General features: G+C 50.3%; 1 protein-coding gene across 3 annotated transcripts; it reads left to right on the forward strand.

The window, feature by feature from the left end:
• The first annotated feature begins 385 nt into the window (after positions 1-385).
• On the forward strand, positions 386-20,341 carry LOC117002493 (TRAF interacting protein). Of its 3 annotated transcripts, none has more exons than XM_033071660.2 (15): positions 386-486; positions 1,602-1,659; positions 2,902-2,985; positions 6,937-6,976; positions 9,538-9,665; positions 12,216-12,310; positions 12,913-13,026; positions 13,943-14,030; positions 15,523-15,612; positions 15,821-15,909; positions 16,606-16,758; positions 16,959-17,007; positions 17,532-17,657; positions 18,172-18,222; positions 19,144-20,341. In XM_033071660.2, exons 1-15 carry the CDS (start codon positions 389-391, stop codon positions 19,270-19,272), a joined length of 1,392 nt encoding a protein of 463 aa, XP_032927551.1. In that variant the 5' UTR covers positions 386-388; the 3' UTR covers positions 19,273-20,341. The 3 variants fall into 3 exon arrangements, with proteins under 3 accessions (XP_032927551.1, XP_032927550.1, XP_032927552.1); XM_033071659.1 differs by lacking the exon at positions 386-486 and adding an exon at positions 515-1,385; XM_033071661.2 differs by lacking the exons at positions 386-486; positions 17,532-17,657; positions 18,172-18,222; positions 19,144-20,341 and adding exons at positions 515-1,385; positions 17,105-17,470.

Here is a 20,341-nt window from a genome sequence, read left to right on the forward strand (position 1 = left end):
TACGCGTGCCGGCAGCATGGAGCTGAGTGAGACGCGGCGGGCTGGAAGCGGCACCGCTGCCCGGTCAGCGGGACCCCGTGAGCGCTCGCCGCCGGGAAGGACCCCGGGTGCCATTGCTGGGCTCCGTGGGGCACAGGCCGAGGCCCCGCCCAGTCCCACAGGCCCCGCCCACTGGGCCCGCCTTAGGTGCCACGCCCACTCGCTCCCGCCCCACCGTTGGCCCCGGCGCGGGATCCCCTGAGGTCACTTCCGGAGAGGGCCGGAAGCGGCTCGCTCGCGGTCACGTTTAAACCGCGCAGAGCCGCGCGCCTGTTCCGGCCCCGGGGCCGCGACCCTCTGGGGTCCTCGCTTTAACCTCCGCGGAGCACCCGAACTCCCCGGCCCCACCATGCCCATCCGCGCCCACTGCACTATCTGCTCCGACTTCTTCGACAATGAACGGGACGTGGCGGCCGTGCCGTGCGGGCACACCTTCCACCAGGCCTGGTGAGCGCCGGGGCGGGCGGGCTCGGGCTGGGCCGTGGGATGTCAGCCACGGGCACCTTCTGTGGCCCCACGCGAGGGCTCCGAGCGGTTCACGGAGCTGCCGCAGCGGGCCGGGCTGCGCTGATTACAGTGTGAACGGACTGTCTCGGGAGGTGGTGGAGTCACCGTCCCTGGAGGTCTTTAAGTAAAGACTGGATTTTGTAGAGGTGGTGATCGGTCACAGGTTGGGCTCGATGATCTCAGATATTTTCCGACCTAATTGATTCTGTCGCTGTGCTGCCTGCAGGCTCTCTTCTCCGGAAGAGCCAGTGTTGCAGGGTGTTTGGATGGAATGGTGTTGGGTTGTGGTGAAGCAGCCCTGGCAATTCTATGCTTTTCTAGGACTGTGTTTGTAAGTGTCTGTGTTGAAAGGAAATGGTTCTTCTGAGGAAATAAACTTCGTGTGGGGAGAGGGTGGGCATCTGCTTTCCTAGCTTATGAGCTTGGAGAGGACTACGGGTGTGATTGTCACTTCTCACTCAGCGGCGCTGCTCAGGCCTGCTCTCTTCCAGCAGCCAGCGGAGCAGAGAGAGCTTCCAAAGGTAACCTGCCAGCTCCAAATCCTTACCTTGCTCCTAAAATAAGCCTTTCCAGTGTGACGTGATGGCTTGGTTGCAAAATGCGTTAGTCGCTCTCCTGGGGAGCCCTGCAGTTTGTGTTCGTTATCCCAGAGCAGAGCCCAGCCTGGTGCCCCCGCTCTGCAGATCCGTGTTCAGTGGCACCCCTTGGAGCTGGCTGGGATCTCAGCTGGCACATCCTGATAGAGCAGCTTGTGTGTGGATCCACTCGCTCCTGCGATGCTGCGGCTGTTCAAAGCCTGTCTCCCAGAGAGATCTGAGCTCTGCAAAAGCTCTGCCCTGGTAAAGATAAGCTCACGTGCTAAATTCAGCCAGGAATTGTCTTGGAGATGTGGGTGGAGCATGTGTGTGGAACGCACACCGCTGGACTGAAGGTTCTGCTCTAGTGTGTGATGAGGAGTCACATCCTGCTGTCTCCTGGGGAGCTGGGGGATGGCCCCTGGAAGCAGTGCTCCAGGACTTTAAGGATTTACTGTATGTTTTCCTTTTGTTTCTCAGCCTCTTCCAGTGGTTTGACACTGCACCAAGCCGGACATGCCCACAGTGCAGAAACCAGGTAAAGCCATCCCCTGTGCACACCTGTGGCACAGTGCACTGCAGTGGCACCAAGGAGTTGTGGCCTGGGGTGATGGTGGAAAAAGACTCATGGTAAAAAGCAGAGGGGCAATGTGTCATTTGGGACTCTGCAGAGGCTGAGACAATGAACTCCCCTCCACAGCCCTTCTGGTCGCAGTGGGCTGAGAGTGCCCTGCCACTGTCTGCACTGCAGCTCCTTTCAAAAGGAGCTTTGGGTTTTCACAGCTTTTATTTAGGCTGGTAAGTATTGGCATGATGACAGCAGGTGCTGCAAGGGCTTAACGGGGACACCTGGCTGGTGTTTCTGGCACGCCCAGCCCATTGCTGTCAGGTGAACAGCCCATTCTGCTGCACGTGGGCCTTACAACCCCTCCTGGCTTAGCAGTTCTTGACCTTACCTTGAGAAAAGTGATGGCTAGGGAGAGAAGGAAGGATGTGCTCTGCTTCTGAGATGGGAAGCTGAGGCTTGGGGTTCCATTGGCTTAATTGGGATGTAAACTTCTTTGAAGTCCCTTGTGTTACCAGAATTCATGCTGCCAGTAGGTCTTGGCATGTAGTGGCTGCAGGAGATGTTTCCTTGCTGTCAGATGTAAATTTTTAGCCAGCTGCTGCTTGGACTTATTCTGTGTTTGTGCTTCTTTCCTCTCTCAAGGTCTTGGCCCTTGTTCCTTCCCTGACTTGTTGATTCCCTCTGTTCTTCTCTACCTCTTACATCTCTGGGTTACCATGGAGTTATCGCGAAATAACATCTTATGTGGCAGTAACCATGCAATTAGCTGGTGTCATGACTGTATATAATACTTAAAACACAAAGCTGTAACTGCATGGGGGAGGTGTGGAGAGCTATCAAATTCAATTACAGCACCTTCTGCCTGCAGAAAGCAGTACGTACTTCTGTCTTAGGATTTGGCATCATGTTAGCTCAGCATCAGCTGCTTGGGGCTGAGCTGCCAGAGAACAGACTGCGCTTGATTCAGAAATGTCTGAATCTTTCTGCTGCAGCTCAGGAGCTTGGCTGGAGTCACACTCCCAGAAACTGAGTGGGGGGTCTACTGCTGTGCTGTTGAGCCAAAGCAGAGCATCACCACTAATGGTGTCAAACACGTGATCTGATTTGCCTTTCATGGCCTTGTCACAAGACAGTACCTTCTCTCCCTCCATCTGTCTTCCATATCCGTTATTTCCGTATTTGTACCCATCAAACTCTGTCTCTTGTGTTTAGGTCAGCAGAAAGCACATCATCAATAAGCTGTTTTTTGATGTTACCCTGGAGGAGCAAGCAGCACCAGATGCTGAGAGCTTGCAGGTAACTTGACGGGGTGGGAGGGAGGTTCTTTCCTCATGTGATGCTTCAGCCTCCTGGAAGGGTGGCCTGGCCTGCTGGTCCTCTGCCAGCAGGTGCTTCCCAAGCTGGAACTTGCTGTCCTCATGTTTCTGACCTGAAGCATATCAGTCTCTGTGGTGATTTAGCACTCCCCCTGACCAAATCCCATGTGGTGACTCAAGGAGCCTCCTCTACTTTCTGCTCTTCCTTCTGCTTCTCACTTTACCTGGAAACCTGCTGAAACAACATCACATTGGACTGCTCTTCCTCCCTTGGGAATGAGGCTACAGAGCTGTTCCCAAAGGCAGGAGAAGGGAAATTCCAGATGCAGTGAATTGTTGCTGGTATCTATGGATTGGTTGTATATGAGCCCTGCTAACCTCTCTGGAAAGAAGGGGCCATTGGAAGAAGTACCTCTTCCTCCTCCCTTCTGTGTAGAGAGGTTGGTTGTGCAGATTGAAGGATGTGGGGCAGGGTAATGATAAAATCATGATTCCCCAAGAGAGATTAGGAAAGGGACTGCCTCAAGCCACTCCAGCAGCCGTGAACAACGTGGAGGCTGGGTCCTGGTGGGATCTTGGCTGGAGCTGGATGCTGGGTGGTGTGCTCCAAGTGCCACATTTGGGTGTGGAGAGTTGGGTGAGTAGGGATGAACACAGAGTGGCTGTTCCACCTTCTCCTTTGTGTAGTGTGAATGAAACAGGGTTCCTTCTGTCTTGGAATTATCTGTTCCAAAAAAAGGGTGGCCGGTTGACCTTGGTATAATAGGATGCTTGTACCCTCTTGTGTTTAGAAGCAGCATGTGCAGCAATTACCATAATTAGCAGTTGCCATGACGATTCTATATGTACTTTGTATGTCTTTAAAATAAAGCCAGCCAGACTAGAATGTCAGTAGCACTGTCTTTCTCCAAGACCACCAATCATAGAACTGAAGGCCAAAGTGTGCTGAGGAATGGAGGAGCATCTCGGCACTGGGAGCTACGTGCCCTCACAGCAGATGAACGTTTCCTTTCGTACATATTGAGATCCATTCTCATGAGTGTAATGAGCTGAGTGACTCGGAAATGGGTTGCCTGGAGAGAATCGCCCTAGAAAAATCTTCCTGTTCTCTCTCATCCCCACTCCAGGATCCAAAATGGATTCCCCCAGCATTCTGCTCCAGGCAGGCTATGCAGAACTCACTCAAGGGCAGGACTGTGGAGCTGCTCCTGCACAGCAAGCTTCATGGTAACTCCTGCTCCTGTAGATCTTGTGTCTGTCAGAGCAACATCTGTCCTTGATGTACAACCTGCTTAGTGAAGGCTCTGTGGTCACCAGTGGAAGGAGTCAAATACTTTTCTGGGTAGATCAGCATCATTAGCTTGTGTGAGTATTCACTGCTGTGTGCACTGTACAGGTTGCTGCTGTGTTTATCACCAGTTTCATGTTGTGTGCTGCCTCATTTTTGGAGGACGTGGAGTAGCTGAAGAACACAGATGCCTTGTTCACAATGGGTGAGGGACTAATGTCCACTGGATGTGATGTCTGTCTGGGATGGAGTGTCTGATCCTGGCCAGGCAGCAGTTCAAAGCAAACACGTGATGGGCCAAGCCTGGGCTCTTCAGAAGATAAGAATTTCTGGCATCCTCAGCCAGAAGCAACTTCACCTGAAAAAAAAAAAAAAAAAAAAAATCCGAGGTTTGTGATGAACCACTGCCTGGCCCTCCAAGAGCCTGGGCATAGAGTGATGTTCATCTCTGTAATCAACTGGAGCTGTGTCTGTACAGCCCACAGCTGTCTTGGAATGAGCATTTGGCCTCCTGCCATGAAAAGGATGTGCTAGAAAGCAAAGTGTGTAGCTATGGTCTGCTTGTCATGTTGAGGAGACAAGCTTGGGATTCTCTTTGGAGAGCAGTCTTTGGCACCCAGTGAAGTGGTCAGAAGAGCTCCCTCATGATCTGAAACCCCTTCCTAATGTTGCAGAATTAACCAAATTATCTTTTGAACAGTAATTGCCTTTGTTACTATTCCTCACTCTTGCTGTTACTCTGAAATGTCAAAGGACTGTAACAAAGTCAAAGGAGTGCTGGGGCTGCTCTACTTTCCACCTCCAGGCTAAAACTTCAATAGAAACACCAGAGGGAACCTGGATCCCTGGAGTAGCTGCACAGCACAGGCTAAATGTCCAAGCACTTCTTTCATTACCGAACCTGGATTTAGCCTGTATTGAATTTAAAGATCATCCTTGTGAGCAGAACAGTCTCCATGTGGCTGTTCCCAGAGCAGGAAAAGGGTGAGTTTTGGGCTGTAACACCTCAGTGAGTCTGTCAAGAGCTGCTTATGATCTGGGGAGTGCAGAGTTCTTCCAAATGAGATTTCAGCTTGGTGAAGAGGAGGTGGGGGAAGGATTCCTGCCTGTAAACCTGCTGGGAAAGGTAGAAGCCTTGGAGGACAGCTGTCTGTTTGTGGTCAAAATATACTTGTTTGATCTTGGGAAAATGTGGTCTTGTAACTCAGTCTGGCAGAGAGAGGAGAGCTTCTCTCAGAGGAGAGAAAATTGGGAGCAGCTTTTAGGAGCTGTGGTGGAGGATGAGGGATTTCAGATTAAGTTGATGAATGAGGTGGTGTTACATAGCTGCCTGAAGTAGCCCAGGGTTTCTTTGCTATCAGGATAATTAGCACATCATGTGAGCTCACTAATCGTTCCTGAATAGGACTCTGAGGAAGCTACTTCAGAATAGTTCCTGCAGCAGAGTTAATTCCACATTAGCCCTCCAGCAGTTGTGCCCCTTGGGGCAAATCCCAGTCAGCTCTGCTAGGCTTTGCATTTAGTCTCTGCTGCTTACCAAGCTTTACATCCCACATTTTCTTTCCTGCCTTTATTGTCACTAGCAGAGCCCAGCTCCAGTCCCATCAGAGCTGTGGTCACTGCCGTGCTATTCTTGGCTCAGATTTGCATGTAGCATTCTGGGTTGCACAGATTTGTGTGCCTGTGTTGGAATTTTATTGTGGTTTTATTCCACTGCGGTTCCTGCCTGACTTGTTATGTGCTTTCCTCTGCAGTTCTCTAACACTGCTTTTTAAGTCATCTTCTGTTGCCACTTTTCTGCATATATTTATCTCTCTGGGTTTTATTTTAAATATACATATAGATATATAGATATAAATAGCCTCTCTTTTTAACCTCTTTACATTTCCTTTGGCTATTCGCCAGTGCTAAGTTATATCACTTCATTTTCTTTAATTTAAACTACAGGGCATTTGCTGCCTCTCTCTGATCCTTGATGAAGGCACTAGAAATAGTTGATGTTGCTCAGACCTTGTGGTACCCAGGAGACGTGCATTCTCAGTTGGGGTGTTATGGATTGCTTTCTCAGTGATCTGTTTCCAGCCGTTCGATTGAGCTGTTAGCTCATATCAGCATCTAGAACTGCAGTGACTTCAGTGTCTGTCAGCATGTTTGAGTGCATGCTTGGTTACTTATTCAGGTGTTTGGATGTGTCCTCCTGTCTCCCACCTGCATGTGATTAAAGTTCACTTCAGTTTAAAGAACTCTCAGTAATGCAGTTAGTCTGGCAACATCCCTCCCTTTATTGCCTTGTTTAGGGAAAACATTATAAAAAATGTTCTTTCCTGTCTTCCTGTGTTTCCCTGAGAGCCTTCCAAAATTATTCAGCTAAAACAGGATGACTGACAGTGTGAGAAACACAAGGTTGACAAGGCTAAGATGAAGCTGTGATCCTCTCTTCTCCCCCTGAAGAATGCCAGTTGGAGGTGCTCTTTCTATTCCCTGTGATAGTCTGAGCTTGTAGCTCTGCTTGTTGTTTCCATGTTCCTTCCTTAGTACCTGCCTAGTCCAAAAGTCCTGCTGAGAAACCTCCTGAGTCTTTAAGATCTGTGAAAGCATCTCCATAGAGTGTTTCCTAATGGGGTTCTCTGTGCTGTGTTTCAGAATGAACTGGACAAGGTGAAGGCCCAGCTCTCCTTGAAAGGTAAGTTCCTGCTCCCTGCAGGGGATCGGCAGCTCCTGGGCTCTACCTGTTCCAGGTGGCTTGCCCAGGTCTGAGGAACCCCTGTGCAGAGGCCACCACCCCTCTCAGAAGCCAAGGGCATGGTTCAGGCTGCAGACTATTTCACTAGAGCAACATCTTTGGAGCTTTTTGTGAGGTGAGAACACCTACAGTGATGCAAAGCTTATATGACAGAGCCTAAGTCCACAGCCTGGCCCAACTCTGCTGTAACTCAGGAGTTCAGTTTAGACAAGTAGTAATTTTTTTGCCCACTTCCTAATCACAAGCTTACAGAATTGCTGCTCTGCTCTATCTTGAGCAGGCTTGAAAGCAAAAACCTTGGTTTGCTTGCTGGGAAACTCACAGCTGCATATGGCAAAGGCTCATTCCCTCCAACAGATGAGAGGGTGAAAGTGGTGTCCAAAAGCAGCAGTGGGAAGGCTTTGGATTTGTTTGGCTGTTGCAGTGCCACATGTGTCGTGCAAGGAGCAGACGGAGTTCAGTGTGCACGCACTTGCATCTTCCCATCTTTAATTTTAGAGGATGTTTGAGGGAGGCAGGAAAAGCAAAAGCCCTGGAGACTTGTCGATGGGTTTTAAGCATCGTCTGTAGGCAGCCTGTCATCAGAACATGAGTCATGAGCAGCAAAAGGAAAATGTCAGTCTAAGTGACAGAAATCCTAAAACATGCTAGCAGAAGGAAAAAAAAATTGCTTAAAGAATGCTGGGGGCTCACCCACGCCCCAAGAGTTGTCTTTCCTCTGCGTTCCCTGCATGCACGAGACAGACATGAATAGCCAGTAGATTGAGGATTCAGTCCTTAGCCTGAGAGCAGAATTGGATGGTCTGCACGTCTCTATTCTGAGGCCTGTTCTCCTGCCAGCTTGGTTGAGTTTAGTGACTTGGTAGAGTGCCAGATCTTCTGGGGAAGGTGGCTGGGATTCTTGCTAGGATATTATCCAAGAAAAACTGCTTGAAGGCCTGCTAATCTTCTCAGCTTCTGGTGAGTAGAGGTTGGCTTTGACATTCCCTGTCCCATTCTCTTTTCATATTGGAAATGCAAAGCTCCTTCCCACCTCCTGCCTCCTTTGCTGTGGGTACTCTGCTCTCTGCTGGTTCCTGTGTATAAGTTCTCTGTGTGAAGCTGTGCTCTGCTCTGTGTGCTGCAGAGGAGCTGTGGAGCTGCCAGGCTCTGATCAGCCTGCAAATGGCTCGAGAGGTGCTGAGCTCCGAGCAGACCCAGCAGGCTCTGTGGGAGGCGCACTGAATGAGCTGGAAACTCATTCCTGCAGCATGGAGGGGTTTGATTCCTGCCATCTGCCTCTGGGCAGCTGAGAATGGAGGAGGGGGAAGCCCTAACTCTTTTTGTGGGTGTGGAGTCCCTGCAAATGCAAGGGAGCATCTCCAGGCACTGCCTCTGGTGGGAAAGGGTGATTCAGATCAATGGAGAAGCCACCCGCGTGCTTCTGCTGGAACGCATTCTGCTCTTGTTCCTCGGTCCCACATGGCTCTTTTACTCCCTGATTGAACAGTGAAGCTCCACTTCAGGTCACGCTTCCACAGGATGTGGAGGCTGTGTTTGAAACTGGATGGCTTGCGAGGAGAGCAAGCTTTTTGGAAAGGCACTCTTTGGCTGTCTACTATTGGCAGGCTGGAGTCACAGGCAATTTCAGCAAAGACCAGAGATGCTGAGCTGAAAATTTTACCCTGTGCTCAGCAAGGTTAAGTGAAGGGGTTCCTGCTTTCCGTCATTACCGGCTGCTTTGAGCTTCTCAGTGATGCTGGCTGTTCCTTGAATAGGTCTGGCAGCTACTGATGATGGTTGTTGCTTTCTGAGCTGTCCTTCCCTTGTATCCACAAAACAAGTTGAAATCTGGTGGTGTTTTCCACTGCCTTCTCTCTGGTGGTCAGAGGCACGTGCTTTTCTCCTGGATTGCCAGGAGGAGGGATAGCAGGATGCAAAGGTTTTGTGACCTGCAAAAAGTGGGCACTTGGATAATCTACTTAAGCTGTTGTGTCCTGTGGTGTTGCTGGTGTCACTGCCTCCTGCCCTTTGATGGAGGTGCTGTGGTTGGTGAGGGCATGTGCAGTAGCTTGATGGACCCCTGCATACAGCTGCCCAATGGCCCCGAAAGGGGTTCCTGACACCTAAGGAAGAGAGGATGCATACAAAGCTCTGTTCTCCAGCTCTATGACAGCTTGGTGTAACTCGAGAGGAATTATTTCCTTGTGGAAGCCTGGCTTTGAGAAAACACAAGAGTTAAGATACATCATCTTAATGCTAGCAGGGCTGGCACTGGAAAGCTATTAAAGGGAATTTTTTATCTTTAGTAAAGAAATCTTGAAGCCTGCTGGCACTGAGAGGAGCAATTGCTCAGTACGGACCCTGGTGCAGACAGCACTTAGAGAAATGACTCTCTCCAGGAATGGCCAAATCCTGGCAGCCTGGAGCTGAGCCTGCAAGCACTCTGTGTGCCCCTGCTGCTGGGCTGCAGCTGGAGTCTGGGTTACCAGGCCATGACCTTTTTCTTTCTTCTTTTCCAGAGAAAGAAAAGCGGGAATGCCAGACTGTTGTGGACAGACTGAGGGACACTCTGGATGTGCGCAATGCCACGATAGAGTCGCTCCAGAAGATGCTGGGAGAGACAGAGATGCTGTGCTCTTCTCTCAAGGTACCCTTCCAGTCCCCAGCAGGACTAACCATCTTGCAGGCAGTGTTAGTTCTGTTGAAGATCTCTGCAGATCCTGCTAATAAAGAGATTGTGCTGGTGGGATTTTGGGTTTGGTGCCTGGGTTTTCATTTTGGTTTGATTAATTGAAGCAAATACTGTTACTGGACTAGAGGTCCTGTTTCTGCTCTACCCGAGGTGATTCAGAGGCATAAAAAGCCTACAGGCTTGTGGTTTGTGTACAGGTGCTCAAGGCAGAGGTATCCCTGGTGAGGGAGAAATGCCGGCCCAGCCTGAGGAATGTGACTGAGCCTCGCTAATGAAGTCACAGTGCTGGTCATAAAGGTGGTAACAGGAATCTAGTGTGGGAAGTAACCCCAGCACCCCATTGCTGCAACACTGGTTCCCTGAGGTAGAATGTTCTTCTGAAATGGGTTTAGGCCAAGCAGGATTCAAGGAAAATTAGTTTTTTACTTTGATTGGGGGAGAAATCAAACTGAAAAATATGGAGGGGGAGTTGCAGGCTTCAGCTGAGTGGGATCTGATCCAGCTAACTCTCCTCTCTGTTCTGTTGCCAGGGCTTTGCCTCAGTTAGGTTAGTAATGTTGTGGAGTCCAGGGATCAAATATTCCTGTTGTGCTTCAGCGTACAGTGACTCAGTGTGTAGTCATGTACTATGCGTAAACAGCAAGAGGAAGAGGGTAAGAACAGGAGCAGCTTTGTTGGGATGTCTTGGAGCAGCTTTGCCTTGGGGCTGGGCTGGGCTGGCCAGTCTGTGCTATGTGAAGGTGATGTGCCTGTCTCAAGAAAGTGGGGTGCAAGCAGGTGGGGTTGTGAGGTGCAGGCTCAAAAGTGGGGTAGGTATCTACTGCATTTCCCAAGCTGTCTGACACAGTATCCTAAATTGCATCATGTTTCTTGACCTGCAAGGCCAGGTGGCCCAGAGAGAGCTTGTAAACATGTCGTGGTGCTGTCTTGCTGTATGCCACCTGCAGCTGGGCTCTTTTGGGAGGAAGCATCCAGGAGATCTACCTGACACTAGGACAGAAAGATTAAGAAATTAATGCCCGGCAGGCCTCACTGTGAGCCAGCACAACTCTTTTTGCCCAGTCATGGGATTATATCCAATCTGCTTGCATGTAAAGGCATCCTGGATCTTGGCCATGCCATAGGTGCTGGTGTGATCCTGGATAGCTCAGTGGTGGGATACATCTGATGTGTCCTAGTCCAGCAGAAATAATTGTGACAGTGGAAGCCAGTACTTGCTACTCAACTCAGCATCTCAGTGCTTGGTTTTCCTGCCTTGACACCTCTGAAGGAGGCTCTGTGCTTATCTTCCCTGTTGCAAAACCCTCTCTGTATGCTTAAGTCTCTTTAATGAAAGATGGGCAGGGCAGAAGGATTGGGGACCTGGAGATATCTTTTCTGTGGAGTTTGGGGTTTCCCAGCTGAACATCAAGTACTGTCTTAAACTGCATCATTAAAGATTAAAGCACTGAACTTCTGCAGTGAAAATACAGGCTTAACTTGCTGTGATGCAGGTTAAGGCTGGGAGCTGGTCCTGTCTTCTGCTGGCACTGTCAGATTGCTGCAGTTTCAGGTTGGTTGAAGCTGGGGAACTCTGCTCTGACCGGGCACAAAACACTGCTGTGAGGATCTGAAGTGTTGAGAGTTCTGGTTAGGGAAAAGCCAAAGACAGGCTCCTCTTAAGCAAGAGTGACACATGAGCCTGTCCCTCCTCAACTTCCCAGTGGTTTTAAAGCTGTTTGGTTTCTGTGGCAGGAAGTGGATGAAATCCTTGAACTTCGCTGTGGGAAGGAGCTTTACAAGGCAATGATATTTTGCCAGGCCTTTCCCCAGAATCAGCACTGTGCTGAAACCAGAGCCTTTCAAAGTTGCTGTGCAAGGTGTCCAGGCACACACAAACCTAGACAGCACAGATGCATCCGAATGGTGCTAATTCAGCTGTTCCCATGCTCTGCCACATTGCAGATGTGTGCTTTTCCAGCTCAGCTGACGTTTTGTGTTACTGCTGGAGAGGCAATAGGCTTGCAGCAGGTGAGAGAAGTGCCCAGGTGGGTGCTGGTTTGGCTGAGGTCTCTCAGAAGAGACCCACTCATTCCTATCTATGCTCTAAGCAGCTAATGGCAAGGAGAGTTGGGAGGCTGAAGCAATCAGCTGTGCATGGAGGGGAAGGCAATAGCAAGGTTTGCTTGCTGTGGACTCCTTTGCTTTTGAAAAACAAATTGTCACTGCTGCATACAGGGCACTGTGCATCCCCTCCAGCACTCTCAGCTGAAAGGGACTATGACCTGGTTTGAGCTCCAGCCTTGCCTTGTGATTAGCACTGAGACCCTGCTGTGCTTGTGGGGAGCAGAGCTGGGGGTACAGTGGGAGGGAGCTCAACTCTCCATAATCCCAGGCTGCTGAGGTGGTGATAGCATTTAGAGCTGATGTATGCTCCCAGCTGCCCGCAGTGCGCATAAGCTGAGATGTTTCTCCTAGAATCCCTGGAGCCTTACTATTGGTCTGTGTGTGCTTGCTTCCCTGCAGAAGCAGATGAAATTCCTTGAGCAGCAGCAGGAGGATAACAGAAGTTCAAAGGAGGAGGCACGCCGGCTGCGAAACAAGCTGAGATCAATGGAGCGGTGAGATCAGGGGTGCTCCCTGGGCCTTGCAGCTTGGGCTGCACACCTCTGCCCTTTTTGGGGAGTCAGGAGGCTCCTGCTGGGCCTGCTGCAACACCCATCTCTATGTGCTGGATATCTTACCTGCAAGGTTTGAAGCAGCTGCTTTGGCTGCCCTTGCCCCTGCTCTGTTTGCAGACAGCTGCTCTCATTGAAGAGCAGCTAGGCAGTGTACTGGCCTCATCTCTATTGCACTGAGCATGGCTGTGTGCTGTTTCTGTTATCAGAGGATACTGATAACATCCAGAATGATGCATATTGCCGGCCCAGGAGGACAGTCAGCCACAGGGCTATAGGGACCAAGAGCTGGGCATCAGTTCCATGTGCAGTATGTGTGTACAGCTGCCCCTTCTCTAGTCCAAGTGGTGCTGCTTTTCCCCAGTGAAAATCCCTGCTTGAGGTGAGGCAGCTGTATCTCGTCTCCCATGACACCCAGAGTGCCTGCAGGAGAAGCTCAGGCTGCACCAGCCCCTTGAGAGGAAAGCAGGGCTTTTGTCTCTTTCCCAGGTCTGTGATTCGTGAGCTGAGGGTATGTTTTTGTTTGTGGGTTTTTTTTTATGCAGGATTGAGCTGTTGCTTCAGAGCCAGCGCTCGGAAGTGGAGGAGATGATCAAAGAGATGGGAGTTGGGCAGGCAGCAGTGGAGCAGCTTGCAATCTACTGTGTCTCTCTCAAAAAGTAGGTGCTGCAGGCTTGGCACAGCTGGCTGGTGGTGTCCTGGGGGTGCCCAGGGAGAATCCTCTGCCAAGCACCTACAGGCACACGGGCTCTGTGGGGCTCTCACCGCCTCTTAGGGCTTCCACTGGGTTTTGACTGACAGATCCTGGGGACCTAGTTTGGAGCCTGTCACACTGAACTGTTCCTCTTGTCACTGTAGTGACATGTGTGTCACCATGGGAACAGTCTCCAGAGTTGTCAGTGCACCTATGAAGTGATGATGATTATTCCCTCTGCTTCCCTCTCATGCCTGGGGGAAAGCGAGCGGATGCAGAGCTCTGGGTTGTGCCCTCTGCAGCACTGCACTGTGCAGCTGTGGCCTCTGGCAAAGCAAGCCTGCACTGCTGCTCTCACCTACCTGGATATCCATCTGGTTCTGCTGGGGGAAAAATACAGCTTTTTTGTGTCCATTCTGATGGCAGCTGAGTAACTGCAGCTTTGGTACAAAGCTGTAATGAGGCAAGTGTCCCTGTGGTGTAATTGGGAATGAATGTGCATGGCCAGTAGTGTCAAGTCTCTGAGAAGTCACTTAAAGCAAAGTCCCCTGTTTGCTGCCAGCATGGAGGCTGTGCTCTGTTTTCTGTATTTTTCACTGGCAACTGAAATGTCTCTGACTCTGGTTCCCATTTTGTTGGTGGAATCAGGTATGGTGTCCTATGCAGGTTTTTTCTCCCCCGTAATGTAGTGGAATGTGTGACACAGTGCTGGTACACTCACTTTGTTCCTTAAAGGGCATTGTGTCTCCTGGGTTTTCTCTGGTGGTTCTGCAGGTCCAGTGAGTCCACTGGAGTGAGCCCCCAATTTAAGGGTCTTGGCTTGTCTCTGAGAAGTTCTGGCTCAGCTGTCTTACACTGTGACTCTTTGGGTCTCTTTGCAGGGAATATGAGAACTTGAAGGAGGCTCGGAAGATATCTGGTGAGATGACAGAAAAACTGAAGAAGGAGCTGTTTTCTGTGAATAATAAGGTAAAGGGAGAGAGTGTGAGTTGCCAGGGTGAGATCTAGTCTGTAGATCTGTCCGTAACTGAGACCCAAGGCCTCTGGAGTGACCCCTTCCCATGCTGATAGGCACAGGTGTGTGGAAGGGTCAGGATGGGGCTGTGGGTCAGGATGTGATGTGGTGAGCAAGCAGCTCATGGGCTGTTGTCAGTCTCTGGGGACAGTGCTGGGGCAGCATGTGCAGAGCCAGCCAGAGTTTGGCAGGGAGCCTGTGCTGGAAGGCAGCAGCACACAGGTGCTCCCTTGCTCCCACTGGCTTCTGGAAGTAGCAATTCCTTCATCTGACTACACTACTGAGCACTCAGCTGCCAGCTCCTCCTGGTGCAGAACTGGACCTCCAAGGAAGTGGGAAGGGGTTTGGAGCCACTATTAGTTGAGCAGGGCTTAGTCCTGGCTTTGCACACCCAGCCTCGTACCATTAGCCAGCTCAACTGTGCCAGGGCTCCCACATCATGCTGTGCCCAGGCAGGAGAGGCTCCCAAAGCACAGTGAGGACACGTAGATAGTCCTGCACAGAGCCTGCCTGGGCTGGTCCTGAGCTGGTACAGAGCCTGGGGATGCTGATGTGCCTCTGCTGCTGTGCTCCCCCTGCTCTAGGCCTGGCTGGGGTCTGTTAGTTCAGGTCAGGCAGGACTGTCTTTGTTCTGGTAGCACATCCTTGTGAAAAGGGTGTGTGTAGCCTCACTCCCCAAGGGACAGGTGTTCCCTGGGGCATCCCCTGTCTAAGCCAACGAAGTGAGAAGCTGTGGGTGGATTTGGCCTACTTCTGTTACTCAGCCATAGCTGTTGTCCCGTCAAATGGAGAAGGAGGTTTTCAGATTGCTGTTCTGTGCTCCCCAGAGGAGTTAACCCCCGCTACACAGGGTGCTCCTGCTGGAACTGGGCTACTCCTGGCTGAGTCAGATCCAAGCTATGATGGCCACTGTGGGTCAGGAGGATGCGAGTCAGTGCACCAGGAGCTCCAGGCTTGGCTGACAGAGAGCTGACTGTACCCACAGCCTGTGAGCTGGCCCAGGCCCCCAGACCCACTGAAGTGTCTGAAGTGGTAGCAGTCCACTTCCTGACCCCTGCTGCTGGCATGCTTCCCTGTTGAATCAGGCTTGTCCATGTGCCAGCACTGCTGATGCACAGCCATCCTCCGGCCTGTGGTTTCTGATTCCTGTTTTCTGGTGTGTTCAAAATCCTGCAGGAATTCAGAATGCAGCCACCAAGTGTTAGAGCAGGGAAAAACTGTTGCCATCAGGCATAAATGCTGGGCAAGCAGCCCTCTGCAGGCAGCTTGTGGAATTGGGTAGGGATTGGATTGCGCTGATACAGGAGAGATTGTTCAGACTGACACAGGAAAATTGATCCCTTACACAGGGGAAGCAGCATGTGGTGCAGAGCACACTGCTCTCAAAAGGCTCTGCTGTCCCCCTTACCCAGGTAAGTGTAACCTGCATTCTGTTGTGTTCTGCAGCTGCAGAAAACTACTTCAGAGTTGGAGAAGACAAAGGAGGAGTTAAAAAGCACACAGAAAGATCTGAAGAATGCAGACAAGGAGATCTTGGTGAGAATATCATTCCTTGTGGCCAGCTGCCAGTTACTGCAGACTGATCTGCAGCTGCAAAGCCAGGAGTTATGCTGGCTTTTGCTCAGTGACTAAATTTCCCAGCCTACCTCTGAGCTTCACCTGATGCTGATTTATGGGAAAGGGGCAAAGTACGTACTGCTAAATCATTCCTTATCTCACTATCTGCTTTCCCTTTTCCCTCCAGAGTTTGAAGAAGAAGATAGACATCCTGCAGGATACTCTGAAGGTCCCATCTGTAGCCAGAGAAACGCTCAGTCGACTAGTCTTTGAAAGGTTAGTGAACTGCACCCTCAGACACAGTACAGGCATGGAGGTGACAGATTCAAAGCCAGAACTGACGGTTAACTACCTGAGAAAGCTGAGATGTACTAACAGGCAGGTGTTGCAGAAGTATGGCTGTTTTGTTCCTTGCAGCCTTTTTCTTGTGGCTGACAAGATGATGTTTGGTTTACATGAAAGAAATCTCAGAGGATTTGGGTCAGGAGGGGATAGAGGAATGGCCTGAGTTTTGACAGTCTTTGTCACTCTGTCCTGCCTAGGAAACATCCCTAAAGCTGCTCTTCTTGTTGCTTTAGAGTTGGCTTTGTGATGAGCATGCACATGTGTATGGGGACCAAAGATCTTAGGTAGAGGAATCTAACCTGAAAAATGACATCTGCTTTTATTTTCTTGAGGAGCCTATGCCATAGTAGAGCAAGCTGGGTTGTGTCCATAGAGCAGCAGTGTTGGTGTGATTCCTGGGCTCTGGGTGCTGCTGTTACAATGCTCAGCATTTGAGTGGAAGCAGTAATTTGGGACCTTGAATTGAAACTCTGGGGTTCGGATTGTCCGTTCTTTGATGTGTAGGCAGAATGGGGCTCTGCTTCTGGTGCTACTGCGGGCTGAGCACTCAATGTCTTGGGTGCAGCTCTGCCTTCCCGTGGGTGGCAGGCAGTGGCTTGGTGACTGATGCTTTTCTTGGCCTTGCAGCCCTGCTCCTGTGGAACTGCATCCAAAGCTCCACCGCCCGGAACACAGCGATGAGATCAATCTAGATGCCACTTACAATGTGGACACCCCTGAACACCAGCCCTGCGCAGCTCCCTTTGGCCCTGCAAAAAGGAAAAAGCTGGATAAAAAGCCGTGAGTTTTCCCTCCTCTTTCTGCTTCTAAAGGAGATCAAAGTCTCACTGCTTTGGAAGTTGCTGTGTGAGATCAGATAGCTCTCCAGCTGCCTGATGGCGTGCTGCAAGCTTTGTCGTCATTTGCTTGGCCTTGTCTGTCCTTGCCAGCTCCACTTGAACAATAAATCTCTGCTGATTTGCTCCTTGGGCTCCTTACAGGCCTCCTGTGGTAAATCTGGCGAAGAAAATTCTGAAGGAAACTGTGGAGGTAAAAGGATTTATCTTTATTTTTTCTGTGTCGCCTCTTTGATTCTGCTGTTAATAAGCTTGGGATAAAGAATCCATTTTCTCCCTTGTGGCCATAGACCAATCCATCTATAGAACCAGTCTCTGCTTCAAAGTGTTTTCTTTGATGGTCTCTTGGAAACACTTGCTGCCTCAGGCCTCCTGGAACTGGGCAGGAGAAGGGAGGATGGGGACCCACATGCTTCTTGCTGATGATTCTACTGCAGATGTGCTTCACAAACACCACCTGGAGCTGACCACAAGGCTGTGGGGTCAGCTGAGGTGGCTGTTAGCCCAGGCTTCCTGGGAGCAGTGTCCTGCCTCCTGGGCACTGTTCCATATAAGCCCCAGTGGGAGGTTGGAAGCTGCTGGTTTTCAACCTGACATGTGGTATGGCAGTAACCATTACCTTAAATAGCTGTCTGTGTTGTTGGTGCTGCCTGTATGTGGATTCCATTCAGCAGATTGTGCTGGTTAAAGGGCTTTTCTTGTTATTTTGTGAAACAGAACAGGGCAGATGATCTGGAGGATGATGCTCTTGAAGGGCTCTTGCCAGCATTCATCAGGAACTCTGTTTTCTCCAAGAAGTCACCTTCAGGTGGTTTGCTGTGTTCTCACAAGAACATGGGCTCTGTAAGTATGACTGTCCAGTTGGTAAGTGTGCCCAGGGCTGGCACTGCCACCTCTATCCTGAACTGACCCTGAAAAAGGAAGTGAATGAGGCTTTTACCTTGCCACATACAGTGTGTGGAAAATAAATCTCAGAGCACAACCTGGCTACTTCCCAGTCCTGCAGAGCTCTAGGGATGACAGATGCTCATTCCCGTCCTGGCAGAGGACTAAGTGGCTCTCAATATCCTATTCCAGTACCTCCTTGGAGCTTAAAGTGTTCTTGTATTCCTCAGTCCCAGTAACAAAATCCTAAGCCTCACTCAGCTTGTCTGAAAAAGTGTCCAATATATCCCAAACTTTTTTAATACTCTTTCCAAAAGTGAGGGCTTAGCACAAGTACTGAGTGTTTCCAAGTGCCTTTAACCCCTCTCCAGAAGCTGTGGTCTGCAAGACTCCCCCCTCCCCATAACCAGCATGAGGAGAGGTAGCTAAGACTCTGTGTGCTGCTCCAGGCTCATTTGTTTCTCTCTCCTAGGTGAGGATGGGCTACGATGGCATGGGAGGCAGGACAAAGTTCATAGAGCCGGTATCCTTTCCTGCAGCTTATGTGGCAGTACTGATGCTGTGGGCACCTCATTTCAGTTCCTTCTCTTTGGTCTCAACAAAAAATGGGCTTGGGATTCTCAAGGAATGATCTGATTTCTCTCTGAACAAATCCGAGCTCAGCAAAGGAGTCAAGGACCTGAACTTGCTGAGAGCACTTGTAGCTGGTTCAGAGGAGCACATCAGTTAGAAATCAGTGCAATTTTCAGGGACTACCTGTGCCCTTGAGATCTTATAGCAGCAGTGTAGATCAGCCTCTTCTGGCTGTGTGCCTGCCAGCCCATGCAGCCTGAGCCCTCATTCCTGTGGGATGCTGCTGCTCTGCTGTGGTGAGGAGTGGCTGGGCTGAGCTCACCCCCTGGATGTGGAACTGCTCCTGCCACGGCAGGCTGCAGGCTCCAACTGCTCTGCCTTCACCTGCACAGTGTACTGGATCATGAGGTCTTGCAACTCAAATAGATCTGCTGTTTAAATGCTGGTTTATTTACAAGGGGATAGCATAGAATCATGGAATCATTAATGTTGGAAAAGAACTCTAAGATCAGAGTGCAACCATTAATCCAGCATTAGCAAGCCCATCTCTAACCCATGTCCCTAACCAACATGTCTGCATGGTTTTTTAACACTTCCCTGGGCAGCCTGTTGCATTGCTTGACCACCTGTTTAATGTCCAGTCAAAACCCCCTGTTTGGGAAATGTTCCCTGCTGTGTAGGACAGGCATGTGTCCAAGGTCTGGTCCTGTGAGAAGATAGCAAAGCCCCTCCTGCCCTGCAGGGAGTTTTTCCTTGGATGCAGATATATGGCTGGGTCCCAGGTCTATGGTTCAGGCTGGACTGCAGCAGATGTTGGATCACTTGTGTTCCCAGGGCACATCTGTTCTTTCCTTGACAGTTTTACCTCCAGACAAACATGGCAGAAATCCGTCCATTATCAGTTAGGAGCAAGAAGAAGGTCTCCAGACCAGCATCTGCAGCTACTCCTGCATCTTCTTCCAGCAGCAGCCAGGCCAGAATGGACACTTTTCTGCTGTGAGAGCCCCTGACTTCCTGGGAGAGGCTTGGAGGAGGCTGCAGGGCAGAGCATGCTTGCTCAGAGCCTGTCATGAGGCAATGTGAGCTACCACTGCCTGGAGTACTGTTTACAAAGCACTGATGCTGGCTTGTGGGTGAGATGATCTGCCCTGTGGAGAATCCTGCCCTTGAAGGAAGCTTTTGGAGGCCAAGCCTCTGGATAATGCCTGGACTGAGTTGCCCTCCTCATTTTACCGTTCCTTTCTCCTTTTTTTTAATGCAGAATTAAAAGGGTTTTCTTGCCTTCTGGCCTCCTAAGAACTCTGCAGTTGCTGCTGCTTTGGGCTCTCTGGCACCAGGTGGAACTGCACTTCTTGGATACAGCCACAAGCAGGAGGTGCAGGAAGGGTGTCTGGGATGTCAGTCTGGAGAGCAGCAGGGAGAAGGGACCTGGACCAGCTCCATGCCTGGTGTAAATAGTTCCAACAAAGTTTAGTGGAGGAAGGAGTGTGTAGAGCAACCTGTGTGGCTGTCGAGTGTCTGTGTATTCATTATGAAATTAAACACCTTCCCTCAACCACAGGCCTGTTGGGACTGGGGAGATCCACAGGTGGCCCTGTTTTGGGCCATGAAGTCCAGAGTGGTCTTGCAGGCTTGGCACTGAACCTGCTGACTTGGAAGGGAAGTACTGGGATGACCTCTGTGCTTGGCATGTGTTGGTGTGAAGCTTGTTTATTAATTTCTATTTTGTAATAAGAATGTAGAATATTTTTATTATTTTTGTAACTATTCTGCCTTGTGATCAGAGGGTTTGGATTGGTCTGGAGAAGTGCTGAAGAATGGCTCCCTTCAGGGGAGGGGGAGACTGGTGGGGCTGAACCTGTCTGGGTTCTTCAGCTTGGTGCTGTGGAACAGGAGATCCTGTTCCAGTAGGGCTGTCCGAGCTGCAAGGAACAGATGTGGTGAGGCACCTAATAAAGCACTCTACTGTACAAATCTAACCTTCCCTATTTCCAGCTGCTTGAGGCTGAAATCTGTACTACTTGAACTGGCTAAAAACATGTTTTTAGAGAATAAAATGTATTACTGTG

The sequence above is a fragment of the Catharus ustulatus genome, chromosome 13 (assembly GCF_009819885.2).
Source record: "Catharus ustulatus isolate bCatUst1 chromosome 13, bCatUst1.pri.v2, whole genome shotgun sequence".
NCBI lineage: Eukaryota > Metazoa > Chordata > Aves > Passeriformes > Turdidae > Catharus > Catharus ustulatus.

Excerpts from the sequence above, each read along its gene's own strand:
- LOC117002493 (XM_033071659.1), top strand. The coding sequence starts at position 1,129 with ATGGCTTGGTTGCAAAATGCGTTAGTCGCTCTCCTGGGGAGCCCTGCA. Across the intron at positions 16,759-16,958 it reads AAAAAGCTGGATAAAAAGCC|GCCTCCTGTGGTAAATCTGG; the intron begins GTGAGTTTTCCC and ends GGCTCCTTACAG. Across the intron at positions 17,658-18,171 it reads CTCACAAGAACATGGGCTCT|GTGAGGATGGGCTACGATGG; the intron begins GTAAGTATGACT and ends TCTCTCTCCTAG.